This window comes from Loxodonta africana, chromosome 9 (genome assembly GCF_030014295.1).
Source record: "Loxodonta africana isolate mLoxAfr1 chromosome 9, mLoxAfr1.hap2, whole genome shotgun sequence".
In the NCBI taxonomy this organism is placed as follows: Eukaryota; Metazoa; Chordata; class Mammalia; order Proboscidea; family Elephantidae; genus Loxodonta; species Loxodonta africana.
Genome location: NC_087350.1, coordinates 3478952 through 3498801, shown reverse-complemented (window position 1 = coordinate 3498801; position 19850 = coordinate 3478952). Strand labels below are relative to the sequence as shown.

The 19850-nt window shown below is 46.3% G+C and overlaps 1 protein-coding gene across 2 annotated transcripts; it reads right to left on the bottom strand.

Annotated features, from left to right (window-relative positions):
• Positions 1 to 1896: 1896 nt before the first annotated feature.
• Positions 1897 to 19598, bottom strand: S1PR3 (sphingosine-1-phosphate receptor 3). 2 transcript variants are annotated; one of them, XM_010600975.3, is made up of 3 exons: positions 19120 to 19598; positions 18094 to 18301; positions 1897 to 5945 (listed from the first exon to the last, which is right to left on the bottom strand). In XM_010600975.3, the coding sequence occupies exon 3, from the start codon at positions 5788 to 5790 to the stop codon at positions 4663 to 4665; it is 1128 nt and encodes a 375-aa protein (XP_010599277.1). In that variant the 5' UTR covers positions 5791 to 5945; positions 18094 to 18301; positions 19120 to 19598; the 3' UTR covers positions 1897 to 4662. The 2 variants fall into 2 exon arrangements, with proteins under 2 accessions (XP_010599277.1, XP_064147077.1); XM_064291007.1 differs by lacking the exons at positions 18094 to 18301; positions 19120 to 19598 and adding an exon at positions 7640 to 14925.
• Positions 19599 to 19850: the final 252 nt, after the last annotated feature.

Below are 19850 nucleotides of genomic sequence, written 5' to 3'. Positions count from 1 at the left end.
AAGAATTAAACGTTTGGTGTTTAAATCCAAGAACTAGGAGAAAACTCCATGTAAATTTAATGTGTTATTTATTACTTTTGAAAAAGCACTTGGATGGTAAATTATACATATTGATAAATGAGTATTACTTGAAAATATTGTGGTTTGTTTTCCATTCACTTCTGTGAAAAGAAAAAAAAAGAATTATCGTAAAGGTCTCTAAGTCTCTGCTTATTGACAATTCACCACTTTCTATTTAGATATTGGAACAGAATTGGCTTTTTGAGAATCCCTGAGGAGTGGAAATACAAAATTGATTTGAAGTTTTCTAATCTGTGCTCCATGAAAAATGATAAAACCTATGCCATTTGGCCAACATCCTGGAGATTTGAAAATGCAATGGGTGAGGAGAACTGGCTTCAATTCCCTCCTCACATTGAATGAGCCCATTGCACTTCTTTAGAAAACGATGACTTCCAGCTACTGTCCCTTGACTCATCGAGGGCAGTCAAGTAGGGGTGCCTGCACTGCATTCCCGGTGTCATCGTCCTCTGTACCCCAGGAGCGGATGGTGACGCACCTGTAGGTGATGCTGCACGTCTCCTCGTAAATGGTTATCAAAAAATGTGCCTTTATTATCAGAATCGTGGTGTGTGCATTTCTGATTATGTAGCAAACCCTTTGGATATTTGACTTGGCTACTAAAACCCATTTAGGTGTTAGGTTTTGCACTTGTAGATACAATTCAAAAGCATGGAATTAATCATTTAAGTTTTCTATAAAACTAACCTTGTTATATTTCTGTAAAAGGTCCCTGACCATTACATAGAAACCAAGGCTCAAAGGGTGGAGAAAGACAATTGTTTTCTAAAGAATTCTATCATATACAAGACTGTAACTGTAAGTCTGTTGGCAATAAAGAATACTGTGAAAAGTCTCTTCCTTGGGGTAGTGGATCTTGCATTGTCTCACAAAAGAGAGGCCATGTTGGAGAAGAATTTGAAACTTTTCCATACAAAGCCGATATTCTTTTCTCCCAGGAAACTCCTTAAAAAATGATCACAACAAAGCCTTACTCCATCTGTTGAGGGTGTGGAGTCCAAAAGGCAGCTGGGCAGGAACATTCAAATGAGAATTGAGGTTAAATAATGTGATTTAGCTCCTCAAAAAACCAAACCAAACTCGTTGCCCTCAAGTCAATTCTGACTCATAGCAACCCTATAGGAAGGAGTAGAACTGCCCCATAGGATTTCCAAGGAGCTGCTGGTGAATTGGAACTGCCGACCTGTTGGTTGGCAGCTGAGCTCTTAACCACTGTGCCACCAGTTGGCTCTTGGGCAGAATCAAAGGTGGATAGATAGGCAAGAAGCCTGAAGCCCCAGTTGTGTTGCAAGGATTTCTTCCTAACAAGTGTCACTATAGAATAGTCTGCCTGAGCACTGGGCTTCTCTCTATGCACAACACAGGACGGAGAGGCTAGGACCTACCACTCGTAAAGAACAAAGCTAGGCTAAAGGGTAGGAGGCAGTGCTGGTTTAGTGGTAGAATTCTCGCCTTCCATGCAGGAGATACCAGTTTGAACCTCATGTACAGCTGCACCACTTCAGTGGAGGACTGCGTGTTGCTATGACGCTAAACAGATTTCAGTGGAGTTTTCAGACTAAGACAAACTAGGAAGAAAGGCCTAGTGATCTACTTCCGAAAATCAACCAATGAAAACCTTATGGATCACACACCGATCATGAAGATGGCATGGCCCAGGACTGGACAGCATTTTGTTCCCTTGTGCACGGGGTCACTGTGAGTCAGGGACTGACTCTGTGGCAGCTAACAGCAGCGTAAAAGGCCGGTTCTGACCTGCCCTCTCCTGCTGCACCTGGTGTACGAACCAATCACAACAAACAGCAGAACCAAACATTCCCTCTCTTTTATCTGTACTTTTATTGCCGTGACTCTCAGGATTTTCTCCCTATTCAAAGGGCAATCCATTGACCTTCCTTGAAATATAATGTCCCCAAGCCAGTGATGCTTCACTAAATATATCATCTATGGTAGTGGGGGCATATAGGAAGAAAACGGATATTTGAGGTTCTCCTAGTGGTTCAGATTCTGAAATACTAAGAAGCACTGGCACCAGTTGAGAAGCGAGGTTGCTGCATTCCACAACCCAAGTGGTGGCCCCATGGGTAACAACCCTACAATATGGACTCCCAAGAATGGATTTGTATGAAGGTTTTTGCTTAATTTTTTTAACAAACGCACACCGGACATAGTAAAGGTTACTAACTGAAATGAGATTTAATGCACAGCTTCTCTGTGGTGGATAAGATTGCCTCTTGCCAAACTTGAGGGTTATGGCCTTGAAACACTCAATTTCTCAGTCATCTCAGGCTAGCTGTGATGAATGTACATACTGGGATCAAGGTTGATTTTTTAATTTTTGAATACATCAAACTAACACCATTACTTTTTGCTGTACTTTTATTTCAAGTGGCTTAAAAGTTTTGGGTTATCTCAAAGGAGTCTACATGATACCATGAATGTTGATACCTCCTAATGGGAATGGTAGTTGTGGGCTTCCTGGAAGGGTCAATGGATGAAAGCTGAGATGCTTAGGTATCAGGGAAGACAGGGTTATGATGCAAAGTGTTAGTAATATTAGCTCAAGAGAGATCCAGGGCCCCAAAGCAAGTCAAAATTATGGTATAAATAAAGTTCTAAATTCATTTCATTCCCTAAGTGAAAATACAATACCAAACACTTTGTCTCTTTAATGCATTTGATTGTTTTCTGTTTTCTTAACTTAGTACCCTAATGCTTTGCTTTCTAGAAATCCCATCAGTATCCTCAGGCTATTTGATTAGAGAGCAAGCTACTTCTTAGTGATGTTAAAAGACAGCAAAAAAGGCCACCTATGATCATCTCCTTACAAAAAGATCTTAACAGTGACAAAAATGAAGAAGGTCTTTGGTCAGTACGTGGATACTACCTAAAAACAAACAAATACTACCTAGCACCTACAAAAATGTTTCTCGGTAAGAGCCACCTGAGTCTGACAACAGGTGTCAATTTCTCTTGGAAAAAGTGACGAACTTATGAAGACCACTCTTTGGGTCTTCATGCAGGCGTAATTCCCACTGAACCTAAACGTAAAGAGGCTCTGAAGAGTGGTTTACACAAGTAAGTCTCCTTCTGAAGGTCTTTTTCTTTTCTTTTTTTTTTAACAAAGAACTGAAAACATCAACATATGCTTATGGTAGCTCTACAAACATGGGTATTTTTCTTTCCACATATTTGGCTTACATGTAGAATCCTTGGGAAATAATATGTACATAAATGCCTTCTGAGTAATCCCTTCATAAAGTAAGCAGAGTGACATAGATTCAACCTATGTTGGAATACAAAATTAGTGTCATGTACCTAGTATTAAAACACACCTTTTTGAAGAAGGCAAAAAGTGCCAGATCATGTTTTCTGGCCTGATAAACTACTGTCAGTACTACTTATTCTCAGTGTCAACTTTCAGGAAGCTGTGAAACTTTGCTTACGGTGCCAGTTACTCAGTTGAGACGACATGGTAGATGTTACTGACTTGGTGCTTTTCCAATATAGAATCAAAAACTCTTCATTACATTAGATAAACTACTACCTGGCGACTTGGAAATGTTGAACAGGCCCGTGGTTTGTCTCATTGCTTTACCCTTGTGGTTTCTTCCTTAGCTACTCTAATGGTTCTTTCCTTGGTTACTCTCGTGGTTCTTTCCTTCGTTACCCTCATGGTTTGTTCCTTGGGTGGCCTGGTAGCACAGGGCTCCTAGAAGATCTTGGCTGGCTTTTCTCTGATTTGGAGAAACCCCCAAATAATCACATAATTTGGCTTTTTGATCTGCTTTAAAACTATGTCAGGGACATGTGACTGATGACAGTGCTGGACCCAGCTGTGAGAGGACCTAGGCCCACAGACCCAGCTCATATTCACCAGGGTCCTCCAACAGAGGCAAAGTCAGATCCGCATACCTGGGACCAGCCTTGGACAAAATCTTTTGGGAACTTAGACCTTAAAATCTTGCATAACCTTAGACTTCATATCAGTGTGAGGAGACTAAGAACAGCATGTCCACTCAATTCACAACTGTATCCTTTCAGCTGTTCACGCAATCAGAACACACGTACATAACCTGCTATATAGCTGCTTGGTCTATTGCAACATCATGTAGGGGCCATATGGCAAACACGTGAACCACAAAGGCGCTGTAACACAGAAATATATGAATACAGACTCATTCATTCTCTGCAAAATAAACAGAGTGTAAAATTATCCTAATGTCATCCAGAGGCACATGTGTGAACCAGAATGATGAAGATTCAGTATCAAGCGGCTGATAATGTCAGCCGCTTAATACAATTGGAGAGCTCTAGAACCTGATGCAGACTAGGTGCACCCGCTGTCTGCACTGAAATGGGTTGGCAATTCCTTAGGTTCTGCTCCCTGGGCAACTCCCACAGTGGGCAGGCTGTCAGGCCACATACAATGTGCTTCCTGAGTCACAGCTCTGGAAGAACCCCGTGGGTAGGATGCGCGCAATAAATAAGAACATGGTCACGGAGCGGGGCGCCGTCTCTCCCTGTAACTAATGGTGGGCGATGCGTGGACTCTCCCTTTGCTCCCAAAAGCCAGCATCCTCACTTGCAGAGGATCCCATTTGTTAGTGTTCTGTTGTCAGTGACACGGGGGGGCGTCTGGGGAAGGTCTTCCTTGATCTTCGGGGAGTGGCTGCTGTTGTTGCTGCTGCTTGATTTGCTGCGACTTGGATCCAGAGCGGGCTGGATGGGCGAGGAGCGGGCGCCCCGGCCCCTGACCAGGCAGTTGCAGACCAGACGGAAGAAGGCCCGCCGCATCTCCTTGCTGGCCAGCGTGTAGATGACGGGGTTCATGGCAGAGTTGAGCACGGCCAGCATGATGAACCACTGGGCCTTGAACAGGATGGCACATGCCTTCACCCTGCAGGCCACATCGATGAGGAAGAGGATGAAGAGAGGGGACCAGCAGGCGATGAACACGCTCACCACAATCACCACTGTCCGCAGCAGGGCCATGGACCGCTCTGAGTTGTTGGGGTTGGTCACCTTGCGGCTGCTGGACTTCACTAGGAAATAGATGCGTGCATAGAGGATCACGATCGTCACCAAAATGGCTATGAAGATGCTGATGCAAAATGCAATGTACTTCTTGGAGTAGAGAGGCAGGATGGTGGAGCAGTCGGAGAGGTTGTGGAGGCAGTTCCAGCCCAGAATGGGTAAGGCACCCAGGGAGAAGGCAATGAGCCAGCACATTCCGATCAGGAGGAAGACACGGTGTTTCTTGTTGGCGTCGTAAGGCCTCATTTTGATCATTGTCAAGTGTCTTTCAATAGCAATGGCCAACAAGCTGCAGGTGGAGGCCCCGAGAGCCACAAACATACTGCCTTCCCTTACAAACCAGACCGTTGGAGACAGGGTGAGAGTTTTCTTGCCTGACATCAAAATGTTGACCTTATATGCTATGCCGGCCAGTAAGTCGCAGAGAGCCAGGTTGCCGATGAAAAAGTACATGCGGTTGTGAAACTTGTTGTTTTTCCAGATGGCGATCAAAACCATCAGGTTCTCCAAGACAATGAAGCTACAGATGATCAGGAACATGGCCGTGGTGAACGTGCTGCCCTGCGTGGCCTCCTTCAGCCTGGCCTCCAGCTTTCCCACGTAGTTGTAGTGTTCGTGCAGCGTTGTGTTCCCTGATGAGGGCTTTGCCTGGGGCATGAAGATAGCAGCCATCCCTTGGGATTCACAGAACTTTACCTCCGAAATCCACGAGAGGGTGCTCTGGGAACATCCTCCAAGGCAATCTTTTCAAAGAAAAACAATGACTGCAGCTCAGGCTTCGGAAGGATTACATGCCAAACTCCAGTAGCGATGCTGAAAATAGGTTCCTGTAGAAAAGACAAAAGGGAAGGGTGCCATCAAAAAATTAAACACCACCAAAACAACGATGACAGCAGCCAAGCTGGAGAGGCCCGAGGATACTAAAGCGTTTTTAAGGCTGGGCATGTCAAGGATGCAGGGAGTGCTTTTTAAAATACATGCCAAGTTTATAAGCGACTGAGGGTGACTATGAGAAGTCATTTGGTGTCTGGAGTAGTGGGCGGGGAAAGCCAGTGTGTGAGCACCAAGATCATTTACTCATGAAATGATGATACACAGGCCCAAATACGGTTTTCTTCTGAAATCTCAAAGCACTTAGAAATGCTAACCAGTTCATCCTCAATCTATCCCCATGGGAGCTGGTAAACAATTGTACCCAGTTACTACGAGGGAAACGAAGGATTTTCTCAGGGCAAAAAGTCAGATGGGATTGGGAGGATGGCCTAATTCCCGGGACCTCCCAGATGGTTGAGCTTTGGGGCAATGTGGTGGGAAAGCAACCACAATTCCTGGACAGCCTCCCCTGTGCCAGGCCAGAGACAGAAACCGGATCTGGGTGGGCTGCAGCCCTGAGGCCCCACTGCACAACTACTGAAGAACGAAGAGCCATAATGCCATGCATGCCCCCCAAACCCGATTTGGAATGAGCAGCTATGGCTGGAACAGGTGACGAAAGGAATGCAAACTTACCAAAAATGGAATCAATTCCTACTGAAGTTAAGGGAAGGAAGGGAAAGCAATGATAGACACACAGATTTCCAGGGTGTCTTAAAAACATTCAGAGCCCTGGATTTCAGATATGAACATCTCATCTCCCAAACCAAAATCAAGGCGTTTGAGCTGAAAGAAACTAACGTTGGAAGCACTAGTGAGATGGTGAAGGTGGTGAACCAAAGAGCCAGACTCTCTTTGGATGCTAAACATTAATCCTTTCTCCCCTTGACCCTGGATATTCCACCCCTCTCCCACCTCCACCCACTGGGCTAAACGGATCTGACTTCTGTGATGTTGGTTATGAAGTAGACCCAACTATTGACGTAGAAATCTTCAGTGGTCTCGTTACTTTAAATTAATTTTATTTGGGTATTTAAATATCTAATGAAGATCAAATGAGGTTAATTTAAAAACAGCTCATTTGTGTGTATGAAGTGAAGATTTTTTTTTTTTAATGTTTAAAATACTACCCTAAATTTGGTTTAGAGGCAAATGGACCACTCTCTAATGATGGGGCCCTGCATTTTGGAGCCCGATGGAATCTGAAGGCGTCCTCCACTCACGGAGTTCACTCCAGGTCTGAGGCCCAGGGGGGCTTTTTAACAGAGGGCCTAGGTCCTTCCAGAACCTGGGAGCTCTGTGGTGGGACTGGTGTGTGGAAGTGAGAAGAAAAGGAGACTTCAGACAGGTTTCCCACCTATGCTGGGGGGCCCTGTTGACCCTGTCAGAGCCTCCCCTCCCTTACTTGGTTTGAGGGTCTTCAGTTTCCTGACATCTGGAAGAGGTGGCCCTGCTGTTTCTTTGCATAGACATCTCCCTGTGTCATGGAACTTAGGCGTGTCAGTTGTACTTGAAACCACGTGGACTCCAGTGTCCACCTGCCCTCTACCTGGAACTGCCCCGCGGAACTTTTCTGTGGCTCTGAGAGGAATCCAGTGTGAAGTTACAAAGGACGGAGAAGTTTGAGGTCAGGTCTGATGTCACATACCTGCGCCACCTGTCTGTCAGGTTGTCCTACTGTGGTGGCTTGTGTGTTGCTATGACACTGGAAGCTATGCCACCAGTATTTTAAAGACCAGCAGGGTCGGCCATGGTGAACAGGTTTCAGCAGAGCTTCCAGACTATGAAAAACTAAGAAGAAAGGCATGGTGTGATGTACTTCTAAGAATTATCCAGTGAAAACCCTATGGATCACGGAATACTGAGACTTTGAATTCTGTACTTTGGATGGGTCTCCAGTAAAGACCAATTGCTGGAGAAGGACATCGTGTTTGGTAAAGCAGGAGACCAGGGAAGTTGATGGAAACCTTCAGTGAGATGCAGGGGCAAATTTTCCAATAATCAAAGTACCCGATCATCTGTAGTGAGCAATTTCACATGGGTTTCACATCTTTGAAACCCATGTGAAATTGTCACTGCAGATTAGTAAGCACAAGTAAACCTGTGCTTACCTTGCTGACTGAGTCATCTGTCCCCATCAGGGATTGTAAATTTAAAAAGAGCATTCGAGTCTGTAGGAAGGTGCGACAGGGCTGGGAGAGAGACAGATGCCAGCCACACCTAGAAGCAGAACGTTTGATGTGGAGACAAAGAAAAAAAAATGAAACTGTTCACCACCAATGATCTGGTAAGCCAGGTGTAGTTACCTTGCTTATTGATTAATTTCGGGTTTGGGGTGAGCAGGATTGACACAACGGCCACAACGACGGGCTCAAACATACCAATGATCATAAAGATGGCACAGGACCAGGCAATGTTTTGTTCTGTTATACATAAAGTCAATACAAGTCAGCGCCCACTCGATGGCATCTAAAAACAACAGCTGGAAGAAAGCTGTATAGTTTAGCAAAGGCCCTCTTCTAACCTCAAAGAGGAAAAAGCAGATCAGTTTTGAGATGGGGCTAATAATGGCTAAAAAAAAGAAAAAAACTCAGTGCCATCCTTTAAAGGACTAGAGGGGGACACCGTCCCCTGGGGTACCCGTAAGAGGCAGCCTAGCTCCCACACTCCCTCCTCCGGCCGTGGCCCACCCTGAGCCAAGAGGCATCTTATTGCTTTCTGGACAGAAGGTGGACCGCCTCTCCCAGCCCAAAGAAGAGCTTGGCCTTTTCGGCAGACACTCCTGCAGATGGTCAAGATGCTCGGCATCTTTCCCAGCAGCTCCCTTACACTTTTGCTCCTCTAATTTTATTTAATTTTTTATCATCTTTAAAGCCCAAGTCATTCCACCTGCTCAGTAACACTGTCTGGAATCAGCCCAGTGCCCAGTGACTTTTCTCTGAGACTGCATACCACTTAGTTTTTCATTGCAAGTAGAAGTAATAAAACAAAAACAACAACAACAAAAAAAACAGTTGTGGTTGAGTTGACTCTGATACATGGCGACCCCGTGTGTGTCAGGGTAGTACTGTGCTCCATAGGGTTTTCAACGGCAGATTTTTCTGGATGTAGATGACCAGGCCTTTCTTCTGGGTGGACTCGAATCTCCAACTTTTCAGTTACCAGCTGAGTGTGTTAACGGTTTGCACTACCTAGGCACCCCAGAAATAATAATGGCAGCTGACATTCCCTGAGCAACGAGTATGTGCCATTTAGTCCGGAGGATGACTTACTGGGTGATCTTGTTTAATACTTGCAGCAACGCTGGCATCTGTAGTATGTTTCATAGCACCTTCTACTTTCGCAGGCACTCAATCAATGCTTGTGTTCTTTATTATTTGTTGATCTATTTATTTCTTAATCTGTGAGTGGATTCCCACTGCCCACATGTTGCTCAGCGTCATGGATCGAATTGTGTCCCACTAAAATATGTGTCAACTTGGTTAGGCCATGATTCCCAGTATTGTGCTGTTGTCCTCCATTTTGTGATTGTAATTTTATGTTAAAGAGGATTAGTGTGGGATTGCAACACCCTTACAAAGGTCACATCCTTGATCCAACGTTAAGAGAGTTTCCCTGGGGTGTGGCCTACACTACCTTTTATCTTTCAAGAGATAAGAAGAAAGGAAAGCAAGCAGAGAGGGGGGACCTCATACCACCAAGAAAGAGGCACTGGGAACAAAGCTCATCCTTTGGACCTGGACTAGAAGTGGAGAAAGTTCCAGTCCAGGGGAATGCTGACGAGAAGGACCTTCCTTCAGAGCCAACAAGAAAGAAAGCTTTCCCCTGGAGCTGACACCCTGAATTTGGAGTTCCAGCCTACTAGACTGTGAGAAAATAAATTTCCCTTGTGGTATTTCTGTTATAGCAGCACTAGATGACTAAGACACTCAGATGCCATACTCCATCAGAGGACTCATGTAGGTGCTTCTACCCATGCCATGGCCCTCACCCGTGACAAAACACCAGCATGAGGAGACCATAGGCCTCTCTGGTTGTCTTATCACCATTTTAACAGCAGTGTTGCATTAAAACCAGTGAGCATTCTGCTATTTCACACAGCCACAGGTCAGTAAATCACACCAATAGTGTTTCCTTTTAAGGAAGAAATGACACAGAAAAAAGGCAGAATTTAAACGCTCTTTGCGAGTGGTACTAATGGCTAAATGCTCAACTACTAATGGAAAGGTTGGGGATTCAAATCCACTCAGAGGTGCCTTGGAAGAAAGGCTGGGTGATCTACTGCTGAAAAATCAGCCCCTGAAAACCCTACAGAGTGCAGTTCTCCTCTGACATGTGGGGGTGGCCATGAGTCAGGGTTGACTCACTGACAACTGGTTTGGTTAGCTGCAGCTCCTCCAGAGAGTTAAAAACAAAAGGTGCCCAGAGCCAGCTTCCTGAGAGTGTCTTCTTTTCTCTGGGCAGAAGGATGTTGGGGCCAGAAGTCATTACCCCGCTGAAGAGGGAAATAGCTAAGGCTCAGACTTGCCCGGGGCACAGCAGTGAGAGTGGCCTTCCACCCACAGGAGGCAGCCTGGCCTGCCGTCAGTGGGACCATCTCCCTCTTTCCAGCACACCATCACTCCCTGTTTTTTATCTAAAATGCCCCAGCACATTTGGCATACCACCGGAAGACTTCTGCCTCAGAAACGGAGGAGGGCAAAAGTGAGTTAATATCAGAATCATCTGAATTATGAAAATATACTATACTAGTAAAAAGGTGAGAAACATGAATTTGTCCTTGAATTCCAACCTGAGCTGGGAGACAGAGGCTTCCAGTATCTGCATGGTGACCGCGTGTGTCTATGCTGAAAGCTGCAAGGACCTTTGAAATTAGTTTGTCTTCTGTGTCTCAGGGCCTGGCGGCCCCCATAACATATATAACACTTTATATACTGTGTGATCTTTCGTGAGCGCTCTCCCCACCTTATTCTGCCATGCAGCATGGATAGGGGGCAAACTGAGTTTCTTCAAGATTGTGAGTCTTGAACTTGTACTTGAGTGTGAAGAGCAAATAGACAGCTGGCTCTTCAGGCCCCACCTCCTTTTTCCTGACACGTATAGGGTTTTTACAAAACTGAACAAATTAAAACACAAGGAAACAATAGAAATTAATAGCAGTAGAATAACCACAATAATATAAGGTATGCCAGAGACACAGCAGAACTATGACTTGAGGGTGAACCTCTTTTCCCATCAACCTTTGATTGATAATTTCCTTAATTTGATATTCGTCGCTCAAGGAGCATATTTCTCAGAACGTCCATGTTAAACGCTATTCTCCTCCCTTTGCATAACTGAAAGGTATCTGAGCTGTCTTTGGAATCTAAAAGCCTATTTTCTTTGGATTGTCAAAATTACAAAGTAGGCCCCATCCTGAGAGTTGAATACTAGGCCAAAGGGAAGCTATCTGGGAAGCCAGCTCGTCCCATGGCTCAGTCAAAGTCCAAAACCTCAACACCCACCAGAAGTCAGACCAAGAAGGGTGGGCCCCGGTCCCAGCAGGCCTCCTTGTGCCCTTCCTAGCCACCCCCTCCCCACCCCCAAGCACAACCACTATGCCAACTTCTAAGCCCCTAGATCAGTTTGGCCTGTTTCTGACCTTTTTGTTAATGGAACCCTACGGTATAGAGCTGCATCTGGCCTCCTCTCAACATTGTGCTCACGAGAAACAAGCATGTGGCTGCCTGTAGATATTGATAATTCATTCTCATCGCTTCCACTGTGTGAGCTCTCCACCATCGGACATGGACTAATTTCCAAGTGCTGGCTAGGACTGGTTGAGGCCATGCTATTGCTGAACACGTGCCTGCATTTCTGTGGGGTCCCCTTGACTTCTGAGTGTTGTGTCGGCTTATAGTTGGGAGGTTTATCATTGTGGAGGTGCTGGGCCATGCTTCCCTAGGAATAAGCATTTAAGAGGAAGGGTCCCTGCGGAGGCTACAAGTACTGGACCTCCCCGTCCTGCAAAATCTGTGTGTGTGAGGAATGGGGTCAATCAACAGAGGGCAGGACTTAAATATTATAAATCCTTACATTGTATTTTATTTTAAAATGCAAGTTTCTATCGCTGGCATTGTTAAAGTGTGGCCATTGCTTCATTTCCACCTGAACACTTAAAAATAAAGCCACAAGTTGGTGAATGTGGCTATGTGTTGGCTGGTTTTGCACATATTCAGAGAGCTGGGGCACATTCCAGAAGGTATGGGAATGAGGAAAAGTGCCAGGATAAAAATGCTCTTTCTCATTACTAGCGGTCTTACAACAATTATAGATTCCTACAGTGAGCTGCCATTTAAACGAACCGTTGTCACTAGCACAAAGCACTCACTGCTCAGTGTTTAACAAACAATCTTGCCTTGACAACCAGGAAAACCTGTCCCTGTCACCCCACTCTGCAAGGGCCTTTAGTATTTGCATCTTCAGTCACTTCGTATTTAATGAGATACACTGCCCACATCTGAACTTCTCTTAGTTCTACTCAATAAAAACCCTGGTATCTAAGAATTTTCATTTCACCCTCATTAAGTCAGGGTCACCAAAGCTGACCTCCAAGCCTTTTAACACCAATGCTTTTTCTTTTTGCTGAGAAGGAATAAGATGCCTTTTAGATCCACTTGCATGACCCCAAGCTGGACCCATGTCAGTGTCAGTGAGGCTCACTTTCTTTCCCCCTGGGAGGGGGCAGCCTGTGAGGGGAGGTCAGATGGATTCCAGATGTGCTTTTTACTCTAGCAATTCACTTTCTCTACACGTCAATTTGAAAAATAAACAAATTATGAACAGAAGGGAAAAGTATTTCCACAAAGTCTGGTCTCTCTCTCTGTCTCTTTAATGGTATAACAGTAAGGCCCAGTGAGACAGCGAGAACATTCTCCTGGTCGGATGCATGACGCTGTACATTTTCCCAGCTTAATCAAAGAGTTCATCATCCAAACTAAATTAAAACACCAGCCATTTGCCAACAAGCAAAATTTCTTGGAAAGCAAGAATTGTTTTTTCCCATCTAAAAGAATTTAGAAAGGAAATAATAAGTTGGCAGTTTTGTGGCTGCAGCAAAATCTTTTCAACTCATGGTTTCAGAGTTAATTCGTTGCAAGATGCATACTTCACCCGCACAGGAGCCGCCTGTTTGGAACTCAGCTCTAGGTTCATTACTAGAGTTGCTCAGTGAAGTAAAAGCCATGAGAGATGAGCTAGGTAAGGGTTTGCCATTTTTCCCCCTTTTCTTCTTCAGAACACGGGAATGAATTAGCCTTCCTGGCCAGGCTTCCTGCTTCCAAGTCATTCTCTTTGGCAAACAAGATGCTAGTGTGGAACTGGGTACAGTCCAGGGAAAGCCCAAATACTCCGGCTCTGTGTCACAGAAAACCTCGGAACAGATCCCCAGGGTCTGCCTCAGGAAAAGGTCTTCTGGGCTTCGTCCATCGGAAGGCAGCTGATTTTGATACAAGAGATCTTTTAGATCCTTTGCTTTTCAACCCTTTTCAAACTCTTTCTGTTCTGCTTGCTCTTAACAAGGCACAGGCTTGAATTCTATCAAGACTTCAACAGGACAAACGAAGGTGTGTGGAACGAAGCCAAACAGTGCATCTGGAAGAACAGGAGGTATCCTGCCTAAGAAGTCTCCGATTCTGCGATCTCTGCCATCCCTTCTCAGCCACACCACACTAATTCAATGCACCAAACGTGGGCACATGTCCTCACAGCATATCTGCCTTCCGAATATCACAGGGGAAACTGAGGCTGAAGGGGAGGAGGTCACCTGCGCTTAGTCCCACAGCTTGAAATGGGCAGGCTGGGCTGGGCAAACATATATGTCCATGTTGGCCTGACCCCGTGCACCAGGTCAGAAATAAGCTTTCTGGGTGGGTGGCTGCAACCTTTCTCCTTGTTCTTTATCTAAATGGTGACAAAAACTTCACTGGCATGATTTTAGAGCCAAATCGCTTCTAGCTATTCTACTAGCACAAAGCTGGAGTGCTAATCTCAGGGATCTGACTAAAATATTTTGAAAACAGTGAAGTCAGGGAAATGGAGTGGCATCATCAAGAACAAACTGACTCAGGAACCCCACCCCAGGCCCTAACTGTGCAGGCCTGACACCATATCGATTGCTGAACGGGGAAAATCCACTCATTGGGTAACACTCTCCAATGAACAGTTTTTCACTGATTTGACTTAACTAGCCCATTGCCTTGTCTCTTATAAATACCATTTCAATGCCTCAGAAATAGAATGTAACAACCCAACTGTCCACCAACAGAGGAATGGATCAACGACACATGGCACATACACACAATGGAATGTTGTTGTTATTACTTGCCTGGAGTGGGCTCCAACCACATGCACAACAGGAAGAAACATTGCCTAGGCCTGTGTCATCTTCCCGATCATTGGTATGCTCGAACCCACTGTTGCAGCCACTGCGTACTTTCAGTGTCTTCCAACCTAGGGGGTTTGTCTTCTAGCTCTATATCAATGTTCTGCTGTGATCCATAAAGTTTTTAGTGTTTAATTTTCAGGAGTAGTTTGCCAGGCCTTTCCTTCTAGTCTGTCTTAGTCTGGAAGCTCTGATGAAACCTGTCCACCGTATGTGATCCTGCTAGTCCCTGAAATACCGGTGGCACAGCTTGTCTAGCATCACAGTTTCACACGAGCCTCCACAGTAGGACAAACTGACAGGTGGAGAGTAGAATATTACTCGGTTATAGAAACAAATGAAGCTCTGATGCGTGCTACCACGTGGATGAACCTTAAAAACATTTTGTTAAATAAAGGAAGACAAATACAAAAGGACAAATGTTGAATGGCCCCACTTTGATGACATAACTAAAATAGATGAATCCATCAAGACAGATTAGCGTTACCAGGGAATGCAGGAAGTGGGGTATGAGAATTAAAAAAAAAAAAAAGCTAAAAAGAAGAAATCAAAGGGAAAAAGTTAATTTTTCTAGTGCAATGTTGAATCATTTAACATGATTTTATACTCATGTGGGTCATTTAAATAGACTTCAAGTACTGAATTAAAAAAAGTTGATGTATAATAATATTATTTTATGAAATATAAATAATATTTACATGCATATTTAGGCATAAAAATATAAAAGGATACACCTAAAATGTTAATGATATTTAGTTATGATTTCTGTATGGGATAGGGTGATTTAAATTTTTTCTTTTTTGTGTATTACCTAGTTTCTGCACCCTTAATGTATGTAAAATACAAATGAAACAATAAAAACACAGAATGCAGATGAAGGTAGTGACTTCCTGCCCAGAAGCCATGAGACGAACAATAGCTGATCTGTGTTATTAACTACAACTAGGTATGATTCCAGGAGCCTGGGTGGCACAAGTGCTTTGTAACTAACTGGCTGCTAACCTAAAGGTTGGTGGTGTGAACCCACCCAGCAGCTCTGCAGAGGAAGGGCCTGGCAAACTGCTTTTACGAAGATTACAGACAAAAGTACCTTATGGAGCATTTCTGCTCTGTAACGCACGAGGTCGCCATGACTTGGGCTGACTCGTGGGCAGCTAACAACAATGGATGTGATTCCACCCAGTATATCCTTTTCTCCCAAGCATTGTATCAGCTCCAAAAGCTTACGGGAAATCCCTACAAGTTAATCAGACAAAAAGGTTACGGCAAATGGGTGGTATTGGATGATGCTAAAATTGATAAGGAAATTACAAAGGCAAATGTGAAGCAATAAAAAGCTCCCACAACACGGAGTTCTGGCTGAGGTAAACAGATGGGCTAAGGGCGGCTAGCCCACTGTGTCAGCACCTGGGTCAATGTCTAAAGTCCAGGCTGCAAAAGGGACTCTGCAGTAGGGCATTCCTCAGTGTTCCAAGATTATAACCCAGCCACCCAGTGCCATCGAGTTGAAGCATGCTCAAATTCTCAATTTTTGTATAATTGAAAATACACGCATACACTGTAGATATTGAAGCATTTCTCGGAAGGTAGAAGAGATGCCATGGAATCAAGTTAGTGTCTTAATATCCAGAAAGAGGAAAATCATTGCACGAGTTTTGAGAAATAAGGCTCCTTCTGCAGGGAATGGGAGTTATAGCTTCCAAATGGAAAACTAGGACAGTCGGGCTGTGCACTTAACATAACTCCCAAATGCAAAGAAAAAAATGCCATTTCAAAGAGAAGCCTGGAGTCCCTAGGTGGTGCAAATGCTTAATGTGCTCAACTGCAAAAAGAAAGGGTAGAAGTTTGAGTCCACCTAGAGATGCCCTGGAAACCCTGGTGGCATAGTGGTTAAGTGCTACAGCTGCTAACCAAACGGTCGGCAGTTCAAGTCTGCCAGGCGCTCCTTGGAACTCTATGGGGCAATTCTACTCTGTCCTATAGGGTCACTAGAAGTTGGAATTGACTCGATGGCACTGGGTTTGGTTTTGGTTTAGAGGCGCCCTGGTGATCTACAACCGAAAAACCTACCCTGAAGACCCGATGGAGAATAGTTCCACTCTGACACACATGGAGTAGTCAGGAGTCGGAGTCGAACCCACAGCAACTGGTGGTATATCTTAGAGCTCATGTTAGATCTCAGTGTCAGGTGACAGAGGCAACGAGTTGGCCCACTGCGACATCTGCTAACTGACAAAACCCAACGTGTGGTTCTTCCATGCCAATGGAATCACTCACCTAAGTGCCGAGCCCTGCGTCAGTTAAGAAGGGAATTGAGCAGATGTGGACGCTCGGGAGCACAGCACACTGACACACACTACCACCCCCAGTCACCATGGCTACCAGCCACCGGCAAGGCCATCCTTAGTCACATGCTCTCAGAACCTCGTCCTGCCATCACGCTTTCTAGGAATTAAATTTTTTCTTAATTACACCTGCAAGATTTCATCTATGAAGAAAAGAATACTGAAAAGATGAATTAGGAACATGTGATTATATACACCATTTGCCACTTCCACTGTCTGGATTTCGAAAGACGTATAAATGAAGTACTCAGAGTTCCAGTTTAGTGGTGGGCACTTCTGTTTTTAAAGTAATCATCCAGGAAACCACTTTGCTCATGCTATCACCCTTTCTTCTTCTTAATCTTCAAAACAAAAACCAAAAACCAAACCCATTGCCTCTGAGTCGATTCCGACTCATAGCAACCCTATAGGGCAGAGGAGAACTGCCCCATTGAGTTTCCAAGGAGCACCTGGTAGATTTGAACTGCCAACCTATTGGTTAGCAGCTGTAGCACTTAACCGTTATGCCACCAGGGTTTCTAAATCTTCAAAGCAAGGTGTATTCCCTTTAAAAAATTCCAACAGCAAGTTCCTCTCAAATCTAAATATAAAAACACCACAAAGAAATATGCCATTGGCAGTGTCCAGTGCCAGACAGAGAGACAGATGTAGACCAACCAGAGACTGTACAGACTGGGAGACAGACATGGAAAGACAGAGACAAGACCTACAGAGGCTGGGCGCTAAAAGCGGCAAGGCTTCCACAAGCTCCCCGCCTCAGGCCAAAGAAGGGCTCTCCCTGCCTTGCTCCAGGCTGTGTCTCAGCCACGAAGGCGAAACCCAGTACTTCTCCGTGGGAGCCTCATTCTTAGATTGCGGGGACTTTACCTTCCAGCCCCGGATTCTGGCAGCCTAGCCCCTCGTTTAAGAAATAGAAGGACAAATGGAATTTTATGGTGAACATAATGAAAAGGAATGATTTCCCCAGGCGAATGACCACAATGCCCCGCAGCGTCCCCAGGTCCTCTCCCTGGGAGAGCGCCCAACTTTTTCATTGTCTAGGGAAAAGGTCTGGTAGAACTTCCTCATGGAAGGGGACCCTCTCCTTCACTTAGGTTATTAGAGTCCAGCTCATTTAAATGCTTTAATTGTAATTAATCACTCCGACCCGGGCTTTGGCTGCCGGAACGGGATGGCAGAAGGGAAGAGTGGATGCTGATGTGGGTAGCCCTGGCAGCTATGGCGCACTCTGCTCCACCGCCCCGTCACTGTCCAGCCCAAGATCAGTTGGAATTTTGTCAGAAAGTGGGCCCAGCTGGTCTCCGCCCCCACTCGAATAGAACCTCGCCGGCTCACCTCGGTCTTGGAAGAGCACTCTGGCCACCAGCATGCTGGCGGGCGGTGCACGGCGGTGCCCGGGGCGTCTCTTCTTCCGCTTGGGTGCCAGCTGGGAGGCAGACACAGGGCGCTGCGGTTCTAGCTCGGGTTCACCACCCGCGCGGTCCAGCCACCACGCTCGCGAGGGATCCCGGTTGTGTGTCTCCGGGACAGGATCGCTCAGCCACTGCCAACCAGCCAGAGCGCAAAGTTTTCCAGTAGCCCGCCGGGGCGGGGCCTCCGGCGCCTGCCTCAGCGGTTCCTCCGCCCCCATCTCCTCGCGCTCCCGCCGGCCCCATCTCCCCTACGCCCGGGTCTCCCCGCGCCCCACACCAGCTGCTTTCCCGAGTGGGGCACGCGTGGGGCCGCAAGCCGCCCCACGCCAGCCCAGAGCCCCTCCCAGACCAAATTCCTCACCTGGCCTGGACGCCTTCCCCTCGTTGTCCCCACCCCTTTCCACAGTCCCCTCGGTTTGCCCTTCTCTCCTCGCCACCGGCTCCCTGAGAGCTCCTAGGCTCCGCGGCCTTGGAAGCCCTCTCCTCTCTCTCCTTCCCAGGCCAGCTTCCATCCCTGCGCCCGTGTGACGAGCCTCCAGGGTGCTGGCCCTGGGGACCCCAGGACGTACGTAGCGGGGACAAATTCCGATCCAGGTCTGGGGAGAAGACGCGAGTTAGACTTGGCCTCCGCGCCCGCTGCGTTGACCTTGGGGAGAAGCCTGGCCGCGCAGGGAAGGTTTGGGCCGTTTATTATCATTATAATTTCCGTTGGAAATTGACCGGCTTAGGGCAGAAACTTGTGACGAAGCATCTGGTCCCTAGGAGAAGTTTCACTTGGACTTGTTCACTCTTCTAAGCCCTCTCCCTCTCTCGCCCTCGCGTCCTCCCTTTCCTGCCCCGACCCTCTCCCACGCAGAGACCCAGACTCCAGCTGGGAAGAAGGGCTCTGTGCACCCTAATCCTCCCCTGCACCCCTCCCTTTGGGGACGTGGCAGCACCACTCACAGACCTCCAGCGGGCCATCTCAGCCGGCTCTCCGCCCTGCACGTGGATGTGCCTCTTTTGTGGTGATAACAAACGCAAAGCGTTTAAAAAACAAAAACACATTCTCAAGAAGGCAGCTACCACGATTTTCCAATTGGAAGCGGAAAGCAAAGGTAGTGAACAAAGAAACACTAAAGCTTTTTGAGGTGAGGGGAAGGAGAAAAACAGAAACAGAAAGGAGAAAAAGGAGAGAAGAAGGGGAAGGAGAAGGCAAAAAGGAAGAACCCAAGGTTTGTTATCCACGGCAAGCCTGCGGTTTCCTGGGTGGACAGGATCTGGGCTGGCAGGAGTCTCTGGAGGGAGTCAGCCACTGGGCTTCAGGAGTCTGGGGGGTAGGGGGAAGGTCTCCACTTACCGGTCTTAACCTCCAGAGATCGAGTCTAGCGCATCCTTCCCTTAGGGCAAGGGGCGAAGTTTGGGTGTGGGTTGGCCGGGCTGGGCACCCGGCATATTAAAGTAGCAGAGTGGAAGTTACTGAGGCTTTGTTGACCTTCTCTGCTGTTCCCCATTGAGATGCACAGAAACTGTGGAAGTTCACTGCCCAGGAGGCTGCCAAGCTCAGCCTGCCCTTAGGAGTTGGTGCTATTGCTGTCAGCTCTAGTGAGCATGGGAGAGTGACCCACCTAGTGTTTGACATAATTCAATTTGCTTATGCTCACTTGAGTTTGTCCTGAGCCTTCCAGCAGTGTAGCTTCC

What these genes read in the sequence shown, in the direction of transcription:
- S1PR3 (XM_010600975.3), bottom strand. Translation starts at nt 5,790, where the DNA reads ATGGCTGCTATCTTCATGCCCCAGGCAAAGCCCTCATCAGGGAACACA.